Below are 26,872 nucleotides of genomic sequence, written 5' to 3' on the forward strand. Positions count from 1 at the left end.
TGTGCTTGCTAGGCAAGCGCTCTACCACTGAGCTAAATCCCCAACCCCGTAGAGAACAACTTTCTAGTGTCAGTTCCCTCTTCTACTTTTATGTGAGTTCTGTAGTCCTGAGGATCAAACTCAGGGCAAGCTCTATTACCGGCTGAGCCATTGTTTGTTAATTTTTAAAAATGTATTGATGTGTAAGGGCGTTTTGCTTGCATATACTATGGACTCTGTGTGTGTTGCCCACAGACACCAGAAGAGAGTGTTGGATCCCCTGGGACTGGCGCTACAGAGGCTTGTGAGCCACCATCTGAGTGTTGGGAACAGAACCCAGGACCTCTGAAAGAGCAGCTAGTGCCCTTGACTGCTGAACCGTCTCCCCAGACCCTCCCTCCCTTTAAGATTTATTTCTTTTTTTTTTTATTTGCGTATATGTGAACATATGCCAGGAGTTTATAGGCACCGGTGGAGGCCAAGGGAGGGTATCAGATCTCGTGGAGCTGGAATTAAAGGCAGCTGTGAGAAGCCTCACATGGAGGCTGGGAACCAAACTCTGGTTCTATAGAACAGTGTATGGTCTTAACCTCTGACCCACTTCCCCTGCCTGCTCTGCTGTTGTTGTTGTTGTTTATTTGTTTGGGTTTTCGGAGTTGTTGTTTTTGTTTTTGCTGCAAGGTCTCATGCAGCCCTGGCTGCTCTCAGACTTAATATACAGTTGATGGCTGTGGTTTTCCATCTCCCTGTCGGGATTACAGGCAGCCGTCACTTCCCCTAGCTGTACACTGTATGCATGCAGCCGGCACGGAGTGAGAACTGGGTGTGTGTTAACTCGGGGAATAATGAAATCAAGCTCATTTCTTATACCCCCTTCATCTCTGGACCTTGACCTGGGATGAGAACATTCCCTGTCTACTTCCTTAGCAGTTCTAAACCATGGGAAATCTGATTAGTCCTTGTCACCCTGCCGCTGTGCCACAGAGCAGTACTATCAGCCGGCTGTCTTCTCTGCCCATCCCTGTGTCCTCTTGTCCCCCTGCCACTCTCTTTCCCTTTCCATCAGTTTCTCTCTCTCTCTCTTTTTTTAAGGTTTATTTATTCATTTATTATATATAAGTCCACTGTAGCTGTCTTCAGATGCACCAGAAGAGGGCATCGGATCTCTTTACGGATGGTTGTGAGCCACCATGTGGTTGCTGGGAATTGAAATCAAGACCTCTGGAAGAGCAGTCAGTGCTCTTAACCGCTGAGCCATCTCTCCAGCCCCCATCAGTTTCTCTTAATTTGAACTTTGTCTCTGGTCCAGTAAGACCTTCTCTCAATTCCCCATCGTTTTCCTCTCTGGGACTCTGCTTCTGTAAACCTACCTGTTTCTTCTGCCCTTGACCTTGGTGACACTGTAGGGTAACTGACCTAAGGACAGGCCCTACTACTGTCTCCTCATCTGGCTGAGAGGACGGACGACAGAGAGCTCACAGGTAGGGAGAGACTTCTCCAGCCAAGCATGGAGCCTCTCAGTCTAAGTTGGTGTTTCTGCCAGGTGGAGAAATCGGGCTGCTCTAGGACTTGGGCATGCCCTGACCTGGAGTCCAGTTCCTCACAGTCCCTGAAGGCAGGAGGATGCCCTGGACATGCTCCTATCCCCTGTGACTTAGGAAATAGGATTTGGTGTCTGACTCTATATGTTCTTACCCCTGCTTCGAAGCTTCATCTTTTAAAGAGATATTTACGGGGCTAGGGATTTAGCTCAGTGGTAGAGCGCTTACCTAGGAAGCGCAAGGCCCTGGGTTCGGTCCCCAGCTCTGGAAAAAAAAAAATAAAGAGATATTTACTTTTCTTAATTTTTTTTAAAGATTTATTTATTTATTATATATAAGTACACTGTAGCTGTCTTCAGACACACCAGAAGAGGGCATCGGATCTCTTTACAGATGGTTGTGAGCCACCATGTGGTTGCTGGGAATTGAACTCAGGACCTCCGGAAGAGCAGTCGGGTGCTCTTAACCGCTGAGCCATCTCTCCAGCCCACTTTTCTTAATTTTTAATTATTATGTTATGTGTATGGGTGTTTTACCTGCGTGTGTGTCTGTGCACCATGTGTGCAGTGCCTGACTTGTCCAGAATTGGGTATCAGATCCTGTGTTACAGCCACTGTGAGCTGTCTGACTCGGGTGCTCGGAATCAAACCGATGTCTTTTGAAAAAAATAGCAAGCACTTTGCTTTTGAACTACTGAGCCATCTCTCCAACCCTTCAGAATTTGTTTCTTTCTCCTCTTCCTAGGGATCAGTAACTAGAGGCTGGAGAGATGGCTCAGGTGGTAAGCCCAGCATATTCTTTCAGAGAACTAGGGTTCGATTCCCAGCACCCACATAATACCACACAAACACTTCTAACTCCAGTTCCGGGGATCAGATCCCCTCTTCTGGCCTACAGAGGCACTGCATGCACCTTTAACCAAAAAAGTTCACTTTGGCCTTTAAATTTTCCCCCCTGATATTCAAACAATCATTATTTAATACAGAGAACTTGGATGTAGCTGGGCAGTTTCACATGTTTGTAATTCCAGCACTTTAGGAGATTGGAGGCAGGAAAATTAAGGCGCTGTGGTAACACAAGCCTTTAATCCCAGCAGAGGCAGGTGTTCCAGGACAGCCTGGGTACACACACACACACACACACACACACACACACACACACACACACACACACCATCTCGAAAATAAGAAAACATAATAAAAGTAAAATACAAAAACGAACAAAAAAATTCAACCAACCCAACCAAAAAACAAACAAACAAACAAAACCTGTCGGTCTCCAAAGCACAGATCCTTTAGGAACCCTGTCTGGGAAAAAACAAAAAACAAAAACCAAGAAACCAAATCAAACCATGAATAAAAAGGGTTGTAGGGTTGGGGATTTAGCTCAGTGGTAGAGCGCTTGCCTAGCAAGCGCAAGGCCCTGGGTTCGGTTCTCAGCTCCAAAAAATAAATAAATAAATAAAATAAAATAAAATAAAAATAAAAAGGGTTGTAGATGTGCGTGTACGTGCGTGCGTACCTGCCTATTGGTGTGTGTGTGTAGCGCAGGACAGTTTGGTAATCAGATGTGACGTCCCAGTGACAACAAGCAGGACCAGTGTGCTTTAGTGACCTCCTACACAGCTGCCTCCCAGAAAGCCCCAGGCACCCACTAACTCGACCGCCTTTTTTGAGTGTCCGTGTGTCTGTCTAATCTAGTGACCAATCGGAAGAGAGAAGAGGACACTTCCACACTGCAACCACACTTAGGGGGCGGGTCTGAAAGCGGGAGAGGCGGGGTCTGCGTGGTCACGTAGTTCATCCCATTGGCCAAGAGCCACGGCGAAGCTGAGCAATCTGGGGACCCTCATTGGTCAGAGCTGTGTCGGCCGGACCGAGGCCACGCCTCCCTCACGCTCCCAGCGGCCTGGTTTGGTTGTGTTGCCGCCTGGAAAGGAGACGCTGCCCTTCCCCAGCGATGGGATCCCGGGTGAGTGACGGCCACTGCGCGGGCGAGCAGCGCAGCAGGGCTAGGAGCGAGGCTTGCAGAGCATGGAACCCGGCCCTCGTAGGGGTCCGCAACCCAGCCGGTCCGTGAAAGTGTCCAAGGTGGGATGAGTGAATCCCCCTGGACCAGGCGGCACGAGAGGATTCATGGCTCCGGGGGTGGAACGAGAAGGGAGCTGGGTCAAAGAAGAGACTCCCGGGCCTGGAACGCTGAAGGCATCTAAGCAGGGTCTCTGGTACTGGTACTCCCCAGCCTGGAAGGAGCAGGTGTGCCGGCTGTGGGCAGCGCTGTATGTGGACTGCCGTCAAGGATGTCCTAAGGAGGTCGGGGCCAAAGAGGAAGGTCCCTGAATAGGCTCCGCGAGGAGCAGATACTGAAGCTTGGAATATTGCTGACGTTCACTGTGGGGTTGCCCAATGCCAGGCTGCGTGGGATCCCACAGAGATGTTCTGGGATGGGAAAAACAGGACATGAGGCAAAGGGTGGTGTAGGGCTGTCTGGTTCTGGGAACACAACTAGGTCAAGGTTGGACGAAGAGAATGCTTAGGCCAATTAGTAGGGTTGTCTTGCACAAGAGTGGAGGGCCTGGATTGGAAGGCTGAGATATCAGGCCTAAGGTGCCAGGGTGGAGGAGCATACAACCTCCCTGCTCAAGAATGTGGAGCAGAATTAGTGGTCAGCATTAGAATCGAGAGACAGGTAGGATATGGTGTTGAGCTTGACCCTTCCTTTCTGTGAAGTGACCTTTCTCTTGGGCACAGACAAGACTAACTGGACTCACCTGCGAACAGAAGATAGGCCTCCACCCGCACCTCCTCCTGCCTGGGTCCTAGATTAGACTCTGCCCTCTAATTCCATGTGGTCTTCACAGATGTTCAAGGCCCCCAGGTTTGATACAAGCAAGCAGCAGGCAATGGCTAGGGTGCTCCAGCACAGCCTCTGTGGGTGCCTCGTCTCTTAAAGCCCCTGTATTCATATCCTTGTGGTAAATGATGTTTACCTTGAGGGCTCCGAGAAGGACTCCACTCAGAGTCCTCACAGAGAGCTAGTGCGCTGGCCTGTTGAAATGCACGGGAAAGTATAGCTCCTGCTATCTGATGTCCTTGCCTTTCGCTCGAGGCCCTGCCAGGCCAGAGGCTTACAAGAGGATATGCATACCACAGTCCACTTCACAACCTCTAGGCAAAAATCTCTCCTGCCCTTGACCTTGTGGCAATTTCTTTAGCCCTTGAACCTCACTCTGCTTGCCAGCCTCTTGCCCTCCCCCTCCCCCCACAGACTTAGGACCAGCCTGGTAGGGCTGTGTGCCTTTCTCCACTTACCAACGATAATCTGTTTCTTGTTCATCTCTTGTGCTGGCCTAGTGACTTTTGGCCACCATCCCAGAGAGACTAGGTCTGTCCTGGCCTGTGTGTTCCTTCCTCCGAAGATCCCAGAAAGCCTCCTTGAACTTGAACAAGACCCCTGCAGGGTCTTGGGGTCTCAGTTACATGTGATCAAACCTCTGATCTGGCCTTAGGTCTTGGGGGGTCTTGGGCTATCTTCTCCCTCTGTGCCTCTGTCTGCTTCTGCTGTGTTAAACAGAGTCCAGTAGACCTTGAAGTACCCTCTCTTCACCCATTAGCAACCAAGTTATTTTGGACTCCGGGCTTAGGCTGGACAAAATTCAGTTTCTTTATGAGAAGGTGGAGAAAGGCAGGGAGAAACAAATGCCCATGTAGCTGTCCTGGTTCGTAGCAATAAACTCAACACTTGAGACAAAAAGCAAGAGAAGTATCTAGAATTCAAGGCCAGCATGTGCTACAGTATGTGACTCTGCCTCAAAAAGAAATATAAGTCAAAACAAAGAACAAAAAAGCCACCACCACAAGATCAGCATAGACATTTAGGCCACAGGAAGTGAAGCACTCCAGGCTTCACTTCACTGTGAAGAGGATGTCATGGCTCTCAGTCTGGAGCCTGAGATCTTTATTTAGAAAACAGCCAGTGTTTTTAAAAAGCCGGAGAAAGTGCAGAGGGCTCTGAGTTAGAGGGTGACCTATTTCTCTCCAGTCTCGGGGTTCTTTCTGCAGCTAACGGGCCATGCATGCCTCCCTCTGCTCCCAGGTTTATAGAGGCGTCTGTGAGACATCTGGCGGCTTGCCTGCCTGTGGGGGCAGAGGGCTGGGGCCTGGTATTCCTGATGCTTCTGTTCATTCAGCCACTGGAGGGACTGTGTCCCATGCCGCCCCCACACCCCACTGCTACATGCTAGACAAGTGCTTTGAAAAATTTTGAGACAGGGTCTGCCTAAATTGCTCTGTCATTCTTTGAGCTTCTTATCCTCCAGCCCCAGTGTCCTGAGCAGCTGGGATCACAAGCCTGAAGTGCCCTAAGGTGCCCAACCTCTGAGGACACTCTTGTTTCTATCTCTGTGTGCTGACACCTGCACCTTTCTCTAAGAAATCCCCGTGGATAAGCGTCTTGCATGTGTGTATGTGTCCATTTATTGTGTGTGCCCGGTGCCTTCACAGCTCGGAAGAGGGCATCAGATCCCTTTCAGCTGGAGTTACCCACACTTGCAAGCCAGCATTTGGGTGCTAGGGATTGAATCTGGGCCTTCTGGAAGAATAGCCAGTGCTTTTCACTGCCGGGCCAACTCTTTAAGGCCCAAAGTTTTAAGTATTTTATGTGTGTGGACGATTTGTCTACATGTCTGTCTGTACACTATATCTGTGTCCGGTGACCATGGAGGCTAGACCAGAAGACAGCAACGAATTCCCTGGAACCAGAATCGCATGGTTGCGAGCCACCGTGTGACAGTAGGAATCAAATGTGGGTCTTCTGGGAGAGCATCTGTTTATCTTAACCACCCAGCAAACCCCTGCAGTCCTGACCTTTTAAAACAGTTTTTTACTGGAAAGATGGCTCAGCGTTTAAGCATGCTTGCTTCCGTTCCCGAGGACCTGAGTTCGGTCCTCAACACCTGCATCAAGTAGTTTACAACTTACGACACAGATCCTTAAAGAGAAATTACATAGGAGGGCCGGAGAGATGGCTCAGCAGTTAAGAGCACCGACTGCTCTTCCAGAGGTCCTGAGTTCAAATCCCAGCAACCACATGGTGGCTCACAGCCGTATGTAGTGGTATCCAGTGCCCTCTTCTGGTGTGTCTTACAGTGTACTTATATATAATAAATAAATAAATCTTTAAGAAAGGAAAAGAAATAAACACGTATATGAAGGTGATCTATTGAAAACCCTAGATAAGGGGATAGACAGAATGTCAACTGGCCATCTCTGGTCACAAAATTAAGCTTTGAGAATATGGATTTAGGGGCTGGAGAGATGGCTTAGTTGTTAAGAGCACTGACTGCTCTTCCAGAGGTTCTGAGTTCAAATCTCAGCAACCACATGGTGGCTCACAGCCATCTGTAATGAGATCTGATGCCCTCTTCTGGTGTGTCTGGAGAATATGGATTTGGTTGCTAATTGAGGTTTGGCCAAAGGGAACCCCAGTCACTCATGCTGTTACCAAGACTGTATTCCGTTCTCCACAAACTGATGGCAAGGCCTCATTGCTGAAGACATCACCTACCCAACTCAGCATGGAGAAGTTGAGCTGGGGCCTTCACGCCTACATTCTAGCATCTAAAAAGTTCATAACTTCCTGTAATGCCAGGTGCAGGGTATCCCAAGCCGCCTTCTGACCTCTGCAAGCATCTGAACGTATGGCGTATACACATACATAAGTAAAGTGTATTATTTGTGTATATGCGTGCAGGAGCACCTGCCACAGGCACATGTGGAAGCCAGAGAACGGCTTTTGGGGGTCAGTTCTCTCCTTCCATATCTAGTTTCATTTCTGTTGCTGTGATAAAACACCTCAGTAAAAGCAACTTAGGAGAGGAGGGTTTTATTTTGTCTCACAGTCCCAAGTGACAGTCCATCATTATGAGGAAGTCACAATGACATGAGCTGATCTCATGACAGCCGTTCATGTTACATTTAGTCAGGAGGCAGAGAGCAAAGAACGCGTGTATGCTTTTACACAGTACATGGACCTAGCCTAGGGAATGGTGCCACCTACTGTGGATGGACCTTCTCACCTTTATTAACAGTTCATTCCTCGTGGACACCCTCAGAGTCCCATCACATTCAACCTTGGATCCTGGGGAACTCGGTTGTCAGGCTTGCTCAGCAGGTTCTTTTATGTGCTTAGCTAACTCACTGCCCCAAAGCTTGTTAGCAGGACTGGGTATCGGATGTAGGGAGGTGAGCGCTCTACCACTCAGACTCTGCATGTACCTTACGGTGTCTCTCTTGGTCATCTGTCTTGTCAGCTTTGTGGAATGACCTGTTATGTGTGCCCCTGTCCTGCTGGGGAGTGGATGGTGCCCAGGACCCAGCCAGAGACCAGCTGAAGACGTTCTCCTCGGAAGCTCTCACCCCAGGAGGTCCCGTCCCGGGTGCTGGGCCTACCATGGCATTCCGTAGGACTGAGGGTATGTCCATGATCCAGGCTCTGGCCATGACTGTGGCTGAGATACCAGTGTTCCTGTACACGACTTTTGGTCAGGTAAGATGGGTGTGGGCCTTTCTAGGGGTCCTCAGTGCCTTAAGAGAGCTGAGTCCTCCTCAAGGCTATGTGGCTTAAGTAGTTTCTTATTATGTTATTGTAATTCCATGTGTCTTAGCTAGTTTCTCATTGCTGTGTTGAAAGACCAAAGCAATTTAAGGGAGAAGGGGTTATTTGGGCTCACGGTTCGAGTGCTTTACAGTCCGTTGTGTGGAAGACCAGCAGACGCAGGGAGCTGGCTGGTCGCACAGCTCCTGTACTCAGGAAATGGTGGCAGACAGACACCAGTACTTAGCTTGTTTTCGCCTTTTTATACAGGGCGTCTTGCCCTGCCCAGCAGGGCTCCCCTCCACAAGTAAGATAATCTTCCCACCAAATGACTTGAGATATCCCTCAGAGTCTTCGAGGCTAGTATTATGATAGGGAATTCTTCACAGGTGTGTCAGGAGACTTGCCTCTTAGGAGACGCTAGTTCGGTCAGGTAACAGTCAACACTAACTATCCGTATGTATATCTGGTATCTTTTCTCTGAGTAAGTCAGGATTACATTAAAAATTGGGGCCCTAAACCCAGTGTTTACCCAAAGGCTAGGTGACCCCTTGACTTTAGTTGTCTCTAACTCCCCTGGCACCCCTGAAGCTCTTTTTTGTGGGACAGAGTTCCACCTGGGCCAGCAGCAGAGGGTGGCCAGGATGGGCCTATTTGGATGAATGGTCTCGGGTAGTGAATGTCATTGGGAAATGCAGTCATCAGGGTTTGAGGTGTGTATCTGTTGTTGTAAAAATATAAAAAATAAAAAAAGCATAAGGTTGTCTTTTATCCTGCTAGGTCTGGCACCGAGGTGCCCCAAGATATCTGCTGGATATCTTGCCAGAAGCACACATTCCAGTTCCTTGGCAGCCCAGACTAACTGCCCCACACTCTATTACACTTAAATCTACACATGAAAGAACACACAACACAATAACCTTTGACCCAATTGGTAAGATATAATTGCCCACCTAAACATACAAAGCCCAGTACCATCCATCCCTTAAGAACATTAATATCAACCTGTAAATACACAGAGCGGAATCTTAACATCACCTGCCATGGCCTCTCTCCCTCTCCCTCCTGTCTCTTCCCTTTTTTGTTCCAGTCTCCTCCTCTTCCTTTAAACTCTTCTCCTGCCCATCCATCTATCTCATCCAATGACAGGCTATCCTGTCATTGGATGTCTATCCTGTACCTGCCCCTCACCTGTATTTTACAAATTCAGTGGGGAGAAGGTTCTGGTGAAGTCACCTGAGTCCTGAGTATGTGACTAGGCAACTGTCCTTGGGGCAGTGGAATTAGCATCAAAATACAGAGAACTCCAGGATAAACCACAACTTGTATCGGTCACTGCCTGCACACATCTCAACTGATGTGACCCTCACGCTCCTCATTCAGCTGGAATTCTGACAGGTGACACAGGTTAAGCCCTGGTGCTGCACACAGGCAAAGAACAGTGGCCAGCATTTTGGCTCTCACTGGACCTTAGGACACATCTCTTGTGCTCTCTTTATATTTCTGACTCACATTTCAGAGAAGGTGACTTGATTTACTTCAGTGCCCCTTGCCACCCCTTGGGTCAGCAGGGGAATACTGTGGCCACACCCAGAGCTTCCCTTTGGGCGACATAACCAGACCACTTATCTCTTCCCTCCAGTCTGCGTTCTCCCAACTGCGGTTGACCCCAGGCCTGAGAAAGGTTCTTTTTGCCACGGCCCTCGGGACTGTGGCCTTGGCCCTGGCTGCCCACCAGCTGAAAAGGCGCCGTCGGAAGAAGAAACAGGTGGGCCCCGAGATGGGAAGTGAGCAGCTGGGCACCTTCCCCATGCCCATCCTCATGGCCCGCAAGGTCCCTTCGGTGAAGAAAGGTAGGTGTGTGGTTGGGGAGCCTCTGACGTTTGTCACATCTTAGCACTGTTCACTGTGGGTCTCAGGCTTGTGCCTTCCCACCTCATAGCCAAGTTACCTCAGTAGAGTTGACCGCAGAACCATTCCTGGAGACAATGGGCTCAGGTGTGGTGGGTGACATTGGTCCCGGTGGCTATATCACTGTAGAAAATTTCCCTGTGCTCAGGAATAAAGACATGAACCCAATGGTATTTCTCCATTCTCCTCTAGGGGGTAGAAAAGGGATTTGCATGTGGTAAGGGTCACCTTTTTACTGTTTCCAGAACTTTGAGACAGGGCCATCGTAGAACCAAGCCACTGCGGGAAAACTTTATAAATAATTTATCTCAGAGTTGGCGTGTGAGCAAAGGTGTGTGGATGTGCCGTAGGGTACTTTTGGAGGGAGGTCAGAGGACAACTTAAATACGTAAGTTCTCTCCTTCCTCCACATGTGGGTTCCGGGGTCAAACGGAGGCCGGGGCTCATCTTGCCAGCCCTAGAAAACTCCTTCCCTGGGAGTCAGTTGTTTGCTACAGGTTGGTGTTACATTGCTCTCCTTCAAGGCGAAGCATTCTCATAGGTTCCCAACTGGGGAAAAACAAGTTTCTTTGGAAAATCAGTTTTCAAAGCGAGGTGTGATCGTCGCCTGTAGCCCTAGCGCCTGGGAACACGAGGCAGATGTAGAACTTACGGCCAGGAGAATGAGGCTTAAGGGTTTGTTGATCTGTTTATCTATTGTACGTACCATGCTGTGGTGTACATGAGGTGCTCGGAGGACCTCTCTGATTCACTCCGAGTTGGGTGTCTCCTTCCATCAAGGACTGAGCTCAGGCCTTTCGGCCTGGTAGCAAGTACCCTTACCTGCTGAGGCATCTGGAAAAGAGAATTCTTTATCAGACACTCAATCAAGCACACAGGCAAACTGAGTAAGAGGTAGGGAGGTGACCCGCCTTGCTCTCAGCTTATCCTGGCATTTGGGGCCTTCCTGTGGGCCTGGCCCTGTTTTAAGTCAGCAGGCCAAGGAAGAGCCTTAGTCCTCTGCTAAGTATACTCACCCAGAGGGATCCACTGATGTCCTGGCTTAGGTCAGGACACACTTCCAGAAAGAGAAGGCTGGGGAGGGCAGTTCAGTGGGAGGATGCAGGTGAGACCCACCCTTCTCCTCACAGGCTGCTCCAGCCGGAGGGTTCAGAGCCCCAGCAGCAAGAGCAACGACACTCTGAGTGGTATCTCCTCCATAGAGCCCAGCAAGCACTCAGGCTCCTCCCACAGCCTGGCCTCGGTAAGGAACCAGGGAAGGATATGGGTGGAGGCAGGTGCCACCAGGTCACTCTTGGTCTTTGCCCTAAGGAGGCAGAGTGGGCTGTTAGGGAGATGGGAGGTAACCCCTTCATCCCTTCACACCCTCACTGGTGAATTCCGCCTCCGGATCCTGTTGATGATGGTTGGAGGCACCAGTTGGAGTTGGGCGGGTAGGTGCCAAAGAGAGGGAGTTATCAGGGTGAGCTCTGTCTCCATGGAGCCCAGCTTGGGTTCACTGACTCACGGTGAATCTGTCACTCCGCTCCAGCTCTGTGGTGATGGACGCCCTTACTCTTGAGTCTCCTCTGGAAAGGTGGAGGCTATCTTATAATCGAGAGGTCCTGAAACAAGGTGGCAGCTGTCTGGGCAGGGGCTGGGCCCAGGGACTTTTCACACACGGCCTTGGGTGTTGACCTCTGTTTCTTCCTACTGTGGCAGTCTCTGTCTCTGTGGAGCATCGTCAAGCTGCTCTGAGGATGTGGTGCTGGCCTAGCTCCCTTGGGAGGGCCTGTGGCCTGTGCTCAGGCAGTCAGGGTGGGCTCAGAGGGGACCCACAGAGAGCCTCACTCTTTCTTATCTGTGTACTTGGTCCCTAGATGGTAATGGTCAATTCATCCAGCCCTACAGCTGCGTGCTCAGGCTCATGGGAAACCAGAGGGATGGAGGAGTCTGTGCCCACCATGGATGGCAGTGCTGAGAGCCTCTATGTGCAAGGTTGGCTGGGAGACTAGCCCAGGGGCCTCGGGGTAGGGTAGCTGGCAGGGAGGAATGGGCAAGGCAGGTCACTGCTTGAGTTACTGGCCCGCCCCAGATCCCCGTCAATACTTAGAAGACCCGTCCTTCTTGGGTAAAAGCACACAGACAAGCCCGGAAGAAGGCAAGACCTAGCGGTAAAGTCCTGCCTAGCTCTGAGCCTGCCATGGTCCTCTGCCTCCCTGCTATGTTCATCCCCTTAGGGTAAGCCTGTGGGACCTGAGCCTTCCTCCTCTCCCGTGTTCTCAGGCATGGAGCTGTTTGAGGAAGCCCTGCAGAAATGGGAGCAGGCACTGAGTGTGGGTCAGAGAGGGGACGGAGGCAGCACCCCCACACCAGGTGACAGCCTCCAGAACCCAGACACCTCATCTGAAGCACTGTCAGAGGTAGGTGGTGTTCCCCGGTCACTGCCCGGGTAATGTGCTTGATGCTGTGACATTGGCGGTAGCTTGGTGAGCAAGGTTTGCTAAACAGACCCTTCTCAGCTCTGTTCAGGGGGTGGGAGATGTAGGTGATGGTGGGTGGGGGTGTTAGTGCAGGACTATAGATGCAGAGGAGATGGGCCTCTGTCCCTAGTTGGCTGGACTCTGGGACCTTTGAGTTTTGTTTATGTTTTTGGGGGGAGAACACCACTCACGTTTTTTTGTAATTTCATAATCTTATTTATTTGTAAGATTTTTTTTTTATGTGTTTCCCTACATGTATGTCTGTATACCGTGCTGGTGCCCACAGAGTCCACTAGAGGGTGTTGGATCCCCTATAACTGGAGTTACAGGTGTGAGCCACCAAATGGGTGCTGGGAACCAAACCTGGGTTCTCGGGAAAAACAGCAAGTGCTTAAAGGCGAGCCATCTCTCCAGCCATCCCCTCTCTGTTATTTTTGAGATGTGGTCTTTCTGGGCTGCTCTGGCTGTCCTGGAACATGCTCTGTAGACCCCGCTGGCCTCAAGCTCGTAGAGATCCCTTGCCTCTGCCACCCAAGTGCTGGGATTAAAGGTACAGTGTCATCATGTCCGTCCACTTTTAGCTCATGTAGTCTACAGTTACCCATAAAGAGTTCTGGAGGGAAAGGTGGAGAGGCTTTCGATGGGTCCCTTTCTCTTCTGTTTGTTTAAAATAAAAAGATGGGGTTGGGGATTTAGCTCCGTGGTAGAGCGCTTGCCTAGCAAGTGCAAGGCCCTGGGTTCGGTCCCCAGCTCCGGAAAAAAAAAAGAAAGAATGAAAGAAAGAAAGGAAGGGAGGGAGGGAGGGAGGGAGGGAGGGAGGGAGGGAGGGAGGAAGGAAGGAAGAAAGAAAGAAAGAAAGAAAGAAAGAAAGAAAGAAAGAAAGAAAGAAAGAAAGAGAAAGAAAGAGAGACAGACTAAAATAAAAAGACAGGGGGCTGGAGAGATGGCTCAGCGGTTTAGAGCACTGACTGCTCTTCCAGAGGTCCTGAGTTCAATTCCCAGCAACCACATGGTGGCTCACAACCATCTGTAATGGGATCCAGTGCTCTCTTCTGGTGTGTCTAAAAAAATATGAAAATACATAAATCAAAATATTAAACTGAGAACTTTGCATGGGCCAAGCACATAGCCGTGTGTGCGTAGGACAGGGTACCATTGGGAGTCGCAGCTTGCTTGGAGCTTTCAATGTAGACCAGGCTGCCGTCAGACTCACAGAGAGTATGTCCGCCTTTGCCTCCCAAGCTGTGTGCCATCGCAACCAGTTATACTACTTTTTATTTTTACTCTAGGTCTGACTGAGTAGCCCTGGTTGGCCTAGAACTGGTTGGACAGGCTAAGCTCAAGCTGGCAGAGACCCTCCTCTGCCTCCCAAGGCTGGGGTTAAGGGCATGTACCACTGTATCTGGTTTGTCAGGCCTTTAAATTTTTTAAAGTTCTGTTTATCTGTTTGTGATGTGTATCTGTATATGGCGCCACAGTGGGCTTGTGGAGGTCAGAGGACAACCCTATAGGAATCAATTCTATTTTTCTGGGGGTTAAACTCAAATTGTCAGCCTTGGTGGCAAGTGCTTTTACTTGCCGAGATATCTCTCTGGGTCATTGTCTTAGGGTTTTACTGCGGGGAGCAGTCACCATGACCAAGGCAATTCTCATAAGGACAACATTTAATTGGGGCTGGCTTACAGGTTCAGAGGTTCAGTTCATTATCATCAAGGCAGGAGAATGGCAGTGTCCAGGCAGGCATGGTGCAGGAGGAGCTGAGAGTTCTACGTCTTCACCTGAAGGCCGCTAGCAGAATACTGGCTTCCAGGGAGCTACGTGAGGGGCTTAAGCCCAGGCCCACAGTGACACACCTACTCCAACAAGGCTACACCTAATAGTGCCACTCACTCCCTGGGCCAGGCACTTGCAGACCAGGACAGTGATCCTTTTTGTTGTTAGTTTAGATTTATTTCTTTGACTTTAAGTGTCCGTATTTTGCCTATGTGTGTGCAGGTGCACCACATGTGTGCCCGGTATCAACGGGGTCAGACAAGGGAGCTCGACTGAAACAGGTGACAGATGGTGGGGAGCAGTCCCCCTGGGCTGCTGCCGTCCGCTCACATTCCCCACGTTTCCTTACCTCCTCCCCAGCCTCCTTCTCTGCTTTCATTGCCTTCCTGTGCTGATCCTGCCAGGCTTGTCAGCTGCTGCCCTCCTGTGTGTTGTTTTGTGGGGAGCCACATGTGGTGAACTTGTGGAGGTGACAGACAACTTGCAGGAGTTGCTCCATCCTGTCCTGTGGGCCCTGGGACTTGAACTCAGGCTTGTTGGCAAACACCTTTATCTGCAGAGCCATGTTGCAGGCCCTAACTGTGTATTTCCTTTGGAGGAATGTCTTCCGATTGTCCCGTCTTAGCCCCCTTCTCCCCCCCCCCCCCACCCCCCGTATGTGGGATTGCACACAGGCCGTTTAGTCTCATGGTGGTGATGTTGAATGGTGTTGTTTTGTTCTGAGACAGGGTCTCTACGTAGTCCTGACTGCTGTCCTAGAGCTCACTATGTAGACCAGGCTGGCCTCGAACTCACAGAGATTCTCCTGCCTCTGCCTCCCTAAAGGCTTGGAGTTTCCTTTCTCATTCTTCCTGGCATCCGTTGGAACACACAGAGGACGATTTTAAGTTCCGGGTTGGAGGTGAAGCTTAGCTGCTGCTGGCTTTTCAGGCACTAGGAATATGCCAGCAGCGGGAGGTACGGGCAGGAGGACCGGAAGTTTAAGGGTACAGCCAGGCAGAGTGGCGCACCCCTTCAATCCCAGCACTGGGAGGCAGAGGTAGATGGATCCCTGAGGTGGAGGCCAGCCTGATCTATAGAGTGAGTTCCAGGACAGCCAGGGCTACACAGAGAGACTTTGTGCCAAAAGGTAAAAGAAAGCAAAAGTTTTAAGGTCTCAAACTGAATTATTAAATTCTGAAGCTCACTGCATCTGCTTTTCTTGAGTTGGTCAAGCTTCTGCGTTAAGTCCCTGTGGTCTTAACCACTCACAGCTACTTCCCAGAGTGCTGACAGACATAGTCAGGGCTGCCAGTCAGGCAGGATCCAGCAGAGTGGCCGTGACCCAGAGTCCTGAGGTCTGGCCCAGGTCTCCGTCCTGCCATATTTTAGCTAGATGCCCTGGGACACTTCACTACCTTGAATTTTCTCTGTGGAATGTCCTGTCCCAGAGAGAAGCCTTGAGGCTGAACAGGAGGCTCAGGCTAGGGCCTCAGTGAAGGCTGCCTCTCCCCTCTTCTGGCCCTTTCTCAGGCTTAATTGCCCTTACCTGTCTCCTCCCTGGGCTCTGGTTACTTCAGCAACGGGCTCTAGTCTAGTTACCCCCACCTCCATGGAGAGAGTAGTTAGGCTCTCTTGCCTCACCCTGGGACCCAAACCCAAGAGCCCCAGGCCCGAGAGAGCACCACCCAACATCCCATGCTGGGCCTGGAGGTCGAGTCACACCGAGGTCACGGGGCTGTGCGGCACACCAGCTCCTCCCCTCCATCTCTGACTGAGGCCTGTGCTTCCTTTCGTGTACTCTCCTGCTACCCAGACCTTTACCTTCCCAGGACAGCCTGACCTCTGCTGTCCAGCTTGTCACCTGAAGCCTTGACACTCAGGAGGTGGAATTGCCCTTGCTTGGTAACACCCAGTAACGGTTACTACCATTTGCACCTGAGTCCCGAAAACCCTCTTCACAAGGTGAAGCTTTTCAGTCCCTTCTATAGAGAAGGCTTGGAGGAAGGGCTCACCCAGGTACACAGGGTTTGCCCTGGGGGCTTCAGGGAAAGTCTTGAGTCACTCAGAGCCACAGTATTTCTAGAAAATATGTTCAGGCAGCAAACACCACCAACAAAGAAAGCAAGAGGAGGCCTGGAGTGTGCTTGCCTAGTACACGGGAAGCGCCGAGTTCAGTCTTCAGCGCTGTGGAAGACCTGCCGAACACCTGTAATCCCACGATTGGGACGTGGAGGCAGGAGAATCAGGAGTTCAAGGTCATCTTTGGTGACATAGTGGGTTTGAGGACAGCCCAGGTTCTATCTCAGGGTAGCAGAAGCAAGAAAAAAATAGATGAGATCAACTTTATTATTGTTTATTATTATTATTATTATTATTATTGTATTTTATCTTTTTTTTTTTCTTCTTTTTTTTTTTGTCTTTGTTTTTCAGGGTTTCTCTGTGTAGCCCTGGCTGTCCTAGAACTCCTTCTGTAGACCAGGCTGGCTTCAAACTCAGAGATCCTCCTGCCTCTGCCTGGGATTAAGGCCTGCACCACTTCCACCCAGCCTCTTTTCCTTTATCACACAGCAGGGTCTTGCTGTGTAGTGCTGGCTGCTTGGAACCCACCACTCACTGCATGTCCCACATTGGCCTCAAACCTGAGATTTTCCCCTAGGACTCCCAGGTTGTGTGCCACGACGCCCTTCCTGCTGAGATACTGTGCATGTGTTTCCGGCACCGAGCTGTGTGTACTCACAGCACATGTGGCCAGTGCCTCCTGCAGTGCACACGTCTAGAGTTCTTCTTTTGGACCCAGAGCTGGCTCCATTTCCTTGGGGCCCTACCTGACTGGGAAGCTTGACAGCTCTAGGTTGATGGTCATTGTTTTTGTCATAGCCAGAGTCACAACGAAGGGAGTTTGCTGAGAAGCTGGAGTCCCTGTTGCACCGGGCCTACCATTTGCAGGAAGAGTTCGGATCCACCCTCCCCTCTGACAACATGCTGCTGGACCTTGGTGAGCAGGGCTGAAGTGCCAGGAACAGAGGTCGGGGAATGTCCAGAGAACCAGGGCACGGTTCCCCAGTGTAGCAAGCAAATTGAAGTTTGAATAAATAGGGAAACTGAGGTTTTCCCTTAAAAATGGCAGGCAGACTGAAGCAAGATGAGGCCTGGAGTCCATAGTTAGTGTGCTTTGCCCCGGCCTCTTGGGAACACCTTTGGGCTCAGTGCCTACATCTCCTGGACAGTCCTGCAGGCCTTAGGGTTCCCATGGCAGTACCCAGAGGCAGGCCGCGTGGACCTCAGTTCTCTTGCCACTCGGTAGAAGTACAGAAGTGTGAGCCACCGAGAGGGAACTCACTTACTCGGTCTGTTGTCCAGTGTCCTCTTCACGCCTGCCACGTCTAGCCTTTCCCAGCGTGCACTGTGTGAACAAGTGGGGTCCAGAGAGGGCTGGCTAGTGCTACAGGCCATATCCTCCCTGGCTTCTTGGCATTGGCCTCAGTGTGACTTTGCCTACTGAGTATCCTGTTCCCTTGGGTCTTCCTCTACGACAGAGGTCGGTCGGTAGGGCCACCATTAAGTCTGTGGCATGCATTTATTGATTTACTTGACTCACCTTTCTGAAATGTCCTGGGATGTCCAGCTCCCTCAGCTCTAGAGCCTGCAGATGTCGGGGAGGGTCTCAGGCCAGTCTTACTCCCTTTCAGAGAGGACCCTAATGCTGCCCCTGACTGAGGGCTCATTGTGTCTGCGAGCTGATGATGAGGACAGCCTGACCTCAGAAGACTCCTTTTTCTCAGCCACTGAGGTAAATAGGTTAGGAGACCAAGTTGGGTTAGGCCAGGCCCTCTGGGCCAGGACTAGGTTGTGGGGGAAATAAGGTTATTTTCTTTTTTTTTTTTTTTTTTTTTTTTGTTGTTCTTTTTTTTTGGAGCTGGGGACCGAACCCAGGGCCTTGCGCTTCCTAGGTAAGCGCTCTACCACTGAGCTAAATCCCCAGCCCCATAAGGTTATTTTCTTATGTAGGAATGAAGGCCTACTTCCCAGATACTCTGAAGTTCCCAGGTCAGGGAGGCCTGAGGACCCAGGGCTTATAGATCTGCATGGTCAAGCAGAGCAATCCCCCATATCCCTAGGGCTCTAAACTATACCCACCTCTGACCTCTCTAATCCATTTAGTCCTTTGGTTAGCATTAGTCTGCCACCAGGCTGGGACAGGGGGCACGATGTCTGTGCTTGGGACAGGAAGATGGGAACATGCATCCAACCGATACTCCCTTTGAGAAGAGATCCTAGAGCTAGAAGAATTGAGGCCTAGGGCTGGACATGAACCTAGGCCTCCTGTCTCATGGGGCCAGTGTGCTTCTGGTATCTTCAAGATGGACCAAAGGCAGGCCCCTAGGGTGGTCCCCATTGCTGGGCCCAGGGCTGTGGCCCCCATAGGGTGATGCTCACAGCCTCCTTGGCCCTTTCCCAGCTCTTTGAGTCCCTGCAGATCGGAGAGTACCCGCTTCCTCTCTCCAGGCCCGCTGCTGCCTACGAGGAGGCTCTGCAGCTGGTGAAGGAGGGGAAAGTACCTTGTCGAACACTCAGGTGAGAGCGCGTGGGGCTGCGGGTGGGCTCTGGCCCCGGGGAGGAGGGCCAGAGGTGCACAGTGACGGTGGATGTGACCAAAGGAGGCTGAGGTCAGCCCAGGTACCATAGCCATGACTGCCACCTGTACCCAGGTCCAGAGGGAGCACTGTGGCCCCAGAGAACAGCCAGCCAGCCTCCCTCCGCCTTTGGCTGGGGGGAGATCGAAGGATAGAGGGAGGCTAGCATGAGCCTGAAGTCACACTGCTAGGATGAGGCAGGGCCAGGTTCCACCCTTGTCCTCTCCTTCTCACCAAAGGCACTGGGTCTTTGCCAGAGGTGTGACACTGGCAGGTGGTGTGACACTGTCTATCCTTTTCCTCAGGACAGAGCTGCTAGGCTGCTACAGTGACCAAGATTTCCTGGCCAAGCTGCATTGTGTACGGCAGGCCTTTGAGGTGGATATGGTGCAAGAGCCACTGGGGGAGGGTGCTGGGCCTGCCCCATATGGGGCCACCCTGTGCCCAGCCATGACTGCCCTCTCCACTGGCTCTGGGAGGCTACCACTCTCCCCTTTCTTTCTTCAGGGGCTTCTAGAAGAAAGGAACAACCAGGTGTTCTTCGGGGAGGTCGGCCGGCAGATGGTGACAGGCCTAATGACCAAGGCTGAGAAGGTAGCTGGGGTGGGCCTGTTGTTTCAGATTTCCCTCCAGAACCTTATTTCAGGCTGGGTTTTTGTTTTGTTTTGTTTTGAATGTTGACTGGGTCTTTAACACAAAAATCTTGGGCCTGTGAGGCAGCTCAGTGGATAAAACCACTCATTCTAAAGACTGGTGACCTGAATTAGATCCCCCAGACTCATGGTGAAAAGAGAGATGGAGGCCTGCAGAGCACCTCCATAGCAGTGTGGTAGAGATGTGTCCACGGTCGTGTTGTGCTGGCCAACACAGTGATAATTCAGACAGTGCCTGGGCTGCGAAGATGGCTCAGCTTGTCAGGTGCTGTCTGCATCAGTGTGAGGACCCGAGTTTAGAACCCGTGTATGAAGGCGCTGTGTGTGCTAGAGTTTGTTGCACTCCTAATGCCGCGGAGGAAATGCCAGATCCATGGCCTGTCAGTCCGACGGGTGAGCCCAGCCCCAGTGAGAGACCCTGTCTGAGGAATGTCTTCTGAATTTCTCTCTGGCCTGCACACACGTACAAACACTTTAAAACCAAGTGCAGGAGTCCTGGCATCTTCCTATAGCCATGGGGTGCTGGAAAGGGGTTGTGGGTCCCCCCACTCCTGTTCCAACGTGGAAAACTAGAGACACGAACTCTTTCTTACTTGGTGATTCCAACAGCACAGCTTTGTAAAACTGGCCAGGAGTGAACGCAAGCCACAAGCTAAGTGGTGGTGGGGTATCCCTAACCCCAGCACTCGGGGAGGCAGGCAGACTGTGAGGTCAGGGCCAGCCTGATCTACACAGCGTTTGAGGACAGCCAGAGCTACACAGAGAAACCCTGTCTTGAAAAACAAAACCAACAAGTACAAGCTGCAGAGGGGTCCCCTGTGTCTGTCCACAGCCAACCCTCGCTGGAGTCCCAAGTGTCCTGCTCCGTGGACTCTGACCATGGTGTCTTGTCCACCTCACAACCTGTGCTGTGTCCGCAGCTTGCAGTCCCTGCTCAGTGGTGTCACAGGGTAGCGCAGCCACCTTCCCTCCCCAGCTTGGTACTTAAGGCAAAGTGCTCCATCTTGGGGACAGGCTGTGGTGTGTCCTGTCTCCTGGTGGGCGTCTGGGACCTCTGAGGATCTGTCTCAGGCCCCGGCAGGTGGATGTTCTGTGGGAGCTTCACCTTAGGTCCTTGTTGGCAACGTAAGAGTTTGTCCTCATGTCTTGGCTCATACTGGGTTTTTATAATCCTGACCTTTGTCACTGTTCATTGCTCCCTGGCTCTTTGTGTGTGGAAGAGGTTGCATAAGTTGTTTTTTTGTTTTTAAAGATTTTATTTATTATATATGAGTACACTGTAGCTGTCTTCAGACGCACCAGAAGAGGGCATCAGATCGCATGGTTGTGAGCCACCATGTGGTTGGTGGGAATTGAACTCAGGACCTCTGGAAGAGCAGTCAGTGCTCTTAACTGCTGAGCCATCTCTCCAGCTGCTGCATAAGGTTTCATATCTATCGCCCACTCGTGCTTTTGTTACTGCATTAGAACAAGTCTCTTGAAAGGTCTTGTGTAACCCAGGCCAGCTGTGTGGCTGAGATGACCTTGACATCTGAACCTCCTGAATCTGCCTCCCGAGGGATGGGATGAAAAGCTCGTGTAGCCATGACCAGCTTCTTTACTGTCCTTGTCGTCCTCACCCAGCAGTGATTGATGGCCATGATGCCAGGAGTGTCAGCCCTGTCAAGTGCTGCTTTCACCTTTGCCAGGTGACTGCCTAGTTCCCCAGCGTGAGCTCCAGGCACTCCTTCACGTCCCTGCAGCCACTGCAGTCTGTTTCTCTCCTCGGCCCCCCAGGGACAAGGGGGTAATTGAAGGGAGGTGGCCTGGCCATGCCGAGCAGGTCTCTGCTGCCCTGTCCCAGTCAGCGTTCAGCTCTGTTGTTTTACAAAGTGCAAGAGGCCCACGGGCAGCTGCTGAGCCCCATGACAGTGGCACTCATGTAGCAATGTCTGGGTTCCCTGGGTAGATCCCCGAAGACCTTGGCCAGGTAGCAGATGTGCAGGGTCTGCGGTTGTAGCATCAGGGCCATTTTGTAACCATGCAGCCTTTAGGCTCGCCTTGTGTGGCCTGTGTCAGTCAGACTCCATGTTAGGCAAGCTCATGCGACTGAACCCTCCCTCTCCCCTGCCCCTGCCCCTGCCCCTGCCCCTGCCCGAGTTTCCTCCATTGCTTCTGAAGTGCTTATGTGCCAGGAGCCAGTGGTAGGCAGGTGTGCAGTCAGCTCCTCCCAGTCTCACTCATTGAAACTACACCTTTTCCTGGGCATCGCCAAGGAGAGAGCATGTAGTAGGGCGGTGCCTGGCTCCCACAAGGCGATAGGTGTGCAGTCATGAGCCAAACTGAGACATAGCTGGGTGCCCTGGTGCAGAATTTGCCCCAGACACACCCTGGTTCTCTGGAACGTTCGAGCAAAAGACACCTCCTTGCTGCCTCTTTGGGGCAAAGCCCCAGCCCTGCTTGGCACATTCTTATTCACAGCCCAGCCTGCCTGTGAATCTTATCCAACTGGGTCACAGGGCTTCTCCCACAACCAGAACTGGCTGTGCTTCTCACAGAGTCCCAAGGGCTTCCTGGAGAGCTACGAGGAGATGTTGAACTACGCCCTGCGGCCTGAGACCTGGGCTACCACCCGGTTGGAGCTGGAGGGCAGAGGGGTGAGTCTGCTCGTGCTGGGCTCCTGGCTTCTTCAGAGCTCAGATGATGATGTCGGGAGCTTGCGCCCAGCTTTGCATCGGTGCTAAGCAGCTGAGATGGCGCATCACTGCGCTGAGCCTGGCTTCCAGCCATTTCCCCAGGTGTCGCACACAGGCCCCCATTGGCCTCGGCACGGTAGCTCTAATGCCCCCTCTTCTCTAAAGGTGGCATGCATGAGCTTCTTCGACATCGTGTTGGACTTCATCCTCATGGATGCCTTTGAGGACCTAGAGAACCCTCCATCTTCGGTGCTTGCTGTCCTGCGGAACCGTTGGCTGTCTGATAGCTTCAAGGAAACAGTGGGTGCCCATCCCTTTCCCATGTGTGTGTGCCCTGTGACCTTCGGCACTGTCCTCTCAGTGTCCTCTTATGTATTCCCAGAGTTCATTTATCAGTCCCTGCCCACTGAGATGTGGGCTGTCTCCAGGCACTCAGGCACTCCCTGCTGCCCAGTTCCTGCAGTGCGCACATTTCCCTCTGTGTTGTCCTCACAAGAGGCAGAGCCCCCACTCTGGATGGGCACTAAGTACTTTCATTTTAATGCATCCCATTAAGTTAAAATAGAGGAGAACCTCCGCCCACTCACCCCCAACAATGACAACAAAACCCAAGGCTACCAGTAATATGGTGGTTCTGCTGCCCATGACTCTTCTCCAACAAGGCCATTTATAGATGCTCATGGTGGCTCCTGCAACCACCGGGTGAGGGGTTGGGGTGCTGTGTCATGACCATTTTACAGAGGAGGAAACAGGCTTGGGAAGCTTCCACATCTAAATGAAGTTCTAAAGCAGTAAGAGTTAGAGCCTGGTTTCAAGAATAGGTGTGTATAGGGCCAAGGAGGGCTTGCAGTACAGTGCTCACTGCTCATTAGGACCCGGGCTTGGCTCCTAATGCTTACATAGTTCACAGACACCTGTGAGTCCAGCTCCAGGGGATTCGGTGTCCGTCTCCTGTCGGCTCCTGCAGACATGCAGTGCACAAACTCATACAGCGCACACATATGTAAAGTAAAGAAGTAGGCATCTGGCCTGGTGGTGGTGGTGGTGCACACTGTTAGTCTCAGCACTCCGGTGACAGAGGCAGGCAGAGCTCTCTGAATTCAAGGCCAGCCTGGTCTACAGAGTGAGTTTCAGGACAGCCAGGGCTACACAGAGAAACCCTGTCTTGAAAAACAAACAAAACAAACAAACAATTAGGCATCTGTTGCCAGATATGGGGTAAAGAAAAAGCACAGTTAGGTGTGGGTGGGTTGTGGGCAGAGCTCATCCTGGGCCAAGGCTGGGGCTCTGGGTTATCCTTGATGGGGTCTTACCTGTGTTTTAGGCCCTGGCCACCGCGTGCTGGTCTGTCCTGAAAGCCAAGAGGAGGCTTCTGATGGTGAGTGAGTGGCGAGGCTTCTTAGGACTGAGTCGCCAGAACTCCCTTAGCCATTTGGACTGAATGGGAGAGGGGCTAGGTGCAGCAAAGCATCAAGGTCCCCATATCCCACACTGCACCCCACTTGGCCAGGTGTCCCAGGGATCCTCAGGGAGGAGCAACCATCATGTCCCAGGACTCAGCAGAGGATGCACACCCTGGGAGAGGGGGAAGGAGGGCAGTGGCCACAGCAGTCAGGTAGCAGGCAGAGCTCTTCTCCTTCCCAGTAGGCCACTGGTACCTGCACCATGGATGGAGTAGCTGGCAGCCATTACTCCCTATGGCTGCCAGGCTCGACTGCTATGACCAGTTGGCTCTGCCCATAAGGCCTGCGAGGGGCAGCTCTCAGAGCAGTCTTCTAGCCCTTTCTGTAGAAGTGAGAGATCAGGGCTGTACAAGCCCACCCCTTGCTCTAGCCAGGACTTAGTGACCTTTGGGTAAGCCCTGCTCCCCAGCCCAGCCTGCTCCTCAGCCCTGCCCTCCCCACAGGTGCCTGATGGCTTCATCTCTCATTTCTACTCCGTATCGGAGCATGTTAGCCCTGTGCTGGCCTTTGGCTTCCTCGGACCCAAGCCCCAGCTCTCAGAAGTCTGTGCTTTCTTCAAGGTATATGGCCAGCACTCCTGCTTTCCTGCTACTACAGACACCAGAAGAGGGGTGGGGGCCTGGGCTGTTCTAGGTGAACCCTAGAGGAGGAGCCCCAGGAAGGCAGTTGCCTAAGGCTGGGAGAATGGGCTGGGGCTTGGTCACTGAGAAAGAGACTTTGTAGAATGTAGAAAATGTCCCAGGACCCAGTTCCAACACCAATCTCCTACCCCCAGCACCAGATTGTGCAATACCTGAGGGACATGTTCGACCTGGACAACGTGCGCTACACTTCTGTGCCAGCCCTAGCAGAAGACATCCTACAGTTGTCCCGGCGCCGCAGCGAGATTCTGTTGGGCTACCTGGGGGCACCAGTGGCTAGTAGCACCGGGCTGAATGGGCCACTGCCTCGAGAGAATGGGCCCCTGGATGAGCTGCAATAGTAGGGTGCGGGCTGGAGGAGAGAGGTGGCTGGGCCTCAGTCACAAGGGTGATTGCTGGGAGAGAGAAAGCTGCCCCTCCCTTCCTTTGGAGTGGCATCCAAGGGCCAGGGTGGCCAAGGGCCATTGCCCCTGAGCTTGCTCCACTTCCTCATCTGGGAATCCCAACACCCAGAGGACAGATTTCCATGAAGAGGAACCACTAGGAGCACTGGATAGCAGCTGCCCTTGGGGTTCCCTGAGCAGTAGAGGCAGGCCAGAGTCAGCAGCAGGGTCTGACCAAGGGCAAGCAGCAAGACAGAAAGGTGGTGGAGAATGGCTTTGAGCATGGACCACAGAGCCCTCATCTCCTCTGCCGCTGGCGGAGGGCAAGGAGGTGATAGGTAAGGGATAGAGCGCACAGGGCTATGTGGTGACCGGCACAGGGTTCTGCAATAGGAGCCATGTATAGCTACACAATTCCCAGCACCTGGGCTTCCGGCCAGGATGAAAGCCACATCTGGGCCATCCAGAGCGGGGCTCGCCCCATGTGTGCTCATGTCTGAGCAGGGACTCGTCCTTCACAAACCCAGGACGCTGTCCTCATATTCCCACGCCCTGCCAAAGACTCAAGTTTCCCCACCTCTGCCACCACCAAAGAGGGAGGAGGAGGCAGGGCTGGCCCTTCCCATGCCCTGGTGAGCCTGAAGCTCCTTCCTGGGCAGTGCTAGACTCCAGCTGAGGACTCCAGCCCGAGCTCACACAGGCCCATCTCCTGTGTTGCCATCTGCTGCTCCAAAGTGAGGACCTAGGAACCATGGCAGGGTGGGCAGAGGTCACACAGCAGGGCAGTTCCTCCCCATCACCCCACCCCACCCCACCCCCGACAAGCTGGACTCAGCACTTTGCCTTCAACTCCATGCACATGTGTTTTGGGGCAGCTGCCACCCAGGGTCCTGCAGCAGCCCTTGGCATTTGTCACGGAGGCTGCAGGGGTTCTGGCGGCCTTCCTTTTGCCTGAGCTGGGAAGCTTTTATTTATTGCCTTAATACTTTATTTGGCTGTTCCGTCCCTCCCAGTTGTGGCATGCAGGAGAAAAGACTCCTGGTCTGCAGTGGAGCACTGGCTCCTGGAACAAAGTTCCTCTCCCTGGAAGGGACAAGGGCTCCCTGGGGTCAGCAGGATGCACTGAAGAGAGGGTAGCCATGGCTCTGGGTCCTCTCTGAGGCCTGCGCTCAAAAGGGAGCAGCCCTCACGCACTGTCCTCACATTCCATTCTTTTGCACTTACCTTGAGCTGTGAATGTAACCTTGGGCCAAGGCCCACTCTGATTTGCTCCTGAACCATACAGCTGTGGCATTTTTATTTTGTCCTGTTTGTGTGTCCATGCCCCACCCTCTACACTCAACCAGCAATAGAGTGTGAGAGCAAGGCCTGTGAATCAGATAAAGGATCGAAGTGACTCTTCTGTGTCTTGCTGGGGTAGAGGTGGGGGACGGTGCTGAGCCAAAGGCTGGAGACCTGCGCTTTGCAGTGGGTAGAGGCCCCAGGAGGAACGGGTCAGGAGCAGCCTGCGTCTTCACGGGCATCTGCCTTAGGGCTACTGCTGCTGTGATGAAACACTGTGACCAATGGTAGCGTGGGCAGGAAAGGATTTATTTCACAGTTCCACATCACAGTTCATCATCAAAAGAAGTGAGGGCAGGAGTCTGGAAGTAGGAGCTGATGAAGAAGCTATGGGCAGAAGCTGTATACTGGCTTGCTCCCTGTGGCCATGAAGGCCAGGTAGTTGCTAAATCATAGTCTGGGCCAAGTGAGAGATCCTGCCTTAAAACATGAATGGAGAGTAGTTAAGAAAGACATCCAGCATTGACCTTTGTAGAAAGTATGAGTATATAGGTCTGGGGTTTCTTTTTCTTTCAATGTAGCCCTGAATGTCCAGGTTCTTGTATGTAGACCAGGGTGATCTTGAACCCACAGAGTTCTACTTGGCTCTGCATCCTAGTGCTGGGATTAAAGTCTTGAGTCACTGCATTCAGCCTACCACAATCCTTATTCTAGTGTAAAGTGTATCTGTGGCAGAGCACTTACCCAGCATTGACAAAGCCCAAGTTCAGTTCCCCAGCACCACACTGTTCAAAATCAAAACAAGCAGCAAAACCAATACCTTTAGTTGGCAGTTAACGTTCTGCCATATTTGTTTTATATGTTTGCAGAGTATTTAGAGCAAGCCTCAGGTGTGAACCT

General features: G+C 51.9%; 1 protein-coding gene across 5 annotated transcripts; it reads left to right on the forward strand.

Annotated features, from left to right (window-relative positions):
* The first annotated feature begins 3,402 nt into the window (after window positions 1-3,402).
* Miga2 (mitoguardin 2) lies at window positions 3,403-26,088 on the forward strand. Of its 5 annotated transcripts, none has more exons than NM_001399326.1 (16): window positions 3,429-3,491; window positions 7,831-8,066; window positions 9,757-9,967; window positions 11,156-11,268; window positions 11,885-12,002; window positions 12,291-12,427; window positions 17,120-17,237; window positions 17,932-18,032; window positions 18,702-18,817; window positions 19,182-19,254; window positions 19,384-19,470; window positions 22,067-22,165; window positions 22,370-22,504; window positions 23,529-23,582; window positions 24,111-24,227; window positions 24,443-26,088. In NM_001399326.1, the coding sequence occupies exons 2-16, from the start codon at window positions 7,971-7,973 to the stop codon at window positions 24,647-24,649; spliced, it is 1,782 nt and encodes a 593-aa protein (NP_001386255.1). In that variant the 5' UTR covers window positions 3,429-3,491; window positions 7,831-7,970; the 3' UTR covers window positions 24,650-26,088. The 5 variants fall into 5 exon arrangements, 4 of the variants coding, with proteins under 4 accessions (XP_063139560.1, NP_001386255.1, NP_001100036.1 ...); XM_006233782.4 differs by having other exon boundaries at window positions 3,487-3,610; window positions 24,443-26,087; NM_001106566.2 differs by lacking the exon at window positions 24,111-24,227.
* The last annotated feature ends 784 nt before the right edge of the window (window positions 26,089-26,872 follow it).

Source organism: Rattus norvegicus, chromosome 3 (assembly GCF_036323735.1).
Source record: "Rattus norvegicus strain BN/NHsdMcwi chromosome 3, GRCr8, whole genome shotgun sequence".
Classification (NCBI taxonomy): Eukaryota; Metazoa; Chordata; class Mammalia; order Rodentia; family Muridae; genus Rattus; species Rattus norvegicus.

Coding starts and splice junctions, on each gene's coding strand:
- Miga2 (NM_001399326.1), top strand. CDS start 7,971: ATGGCATTCCGTAGGACTGAGGGTATGTCCATGATCCAGGCTCTGGCC. Junction 18,033..18,701: donor CCTTTTTCTCAGCCACTGAG/GTAAATAGGTTA, acceptor GCCCTTTCCCAG/CTCTTTGAGTCCCTGCAGAT. Junction 18,818..19,181: donor GTACCTTGTCGAACACTCAG/GTGAGAGCGCGT, acceptor CCTTTTCCTCAG/GACAGAGCTGCTAGGCTGCT.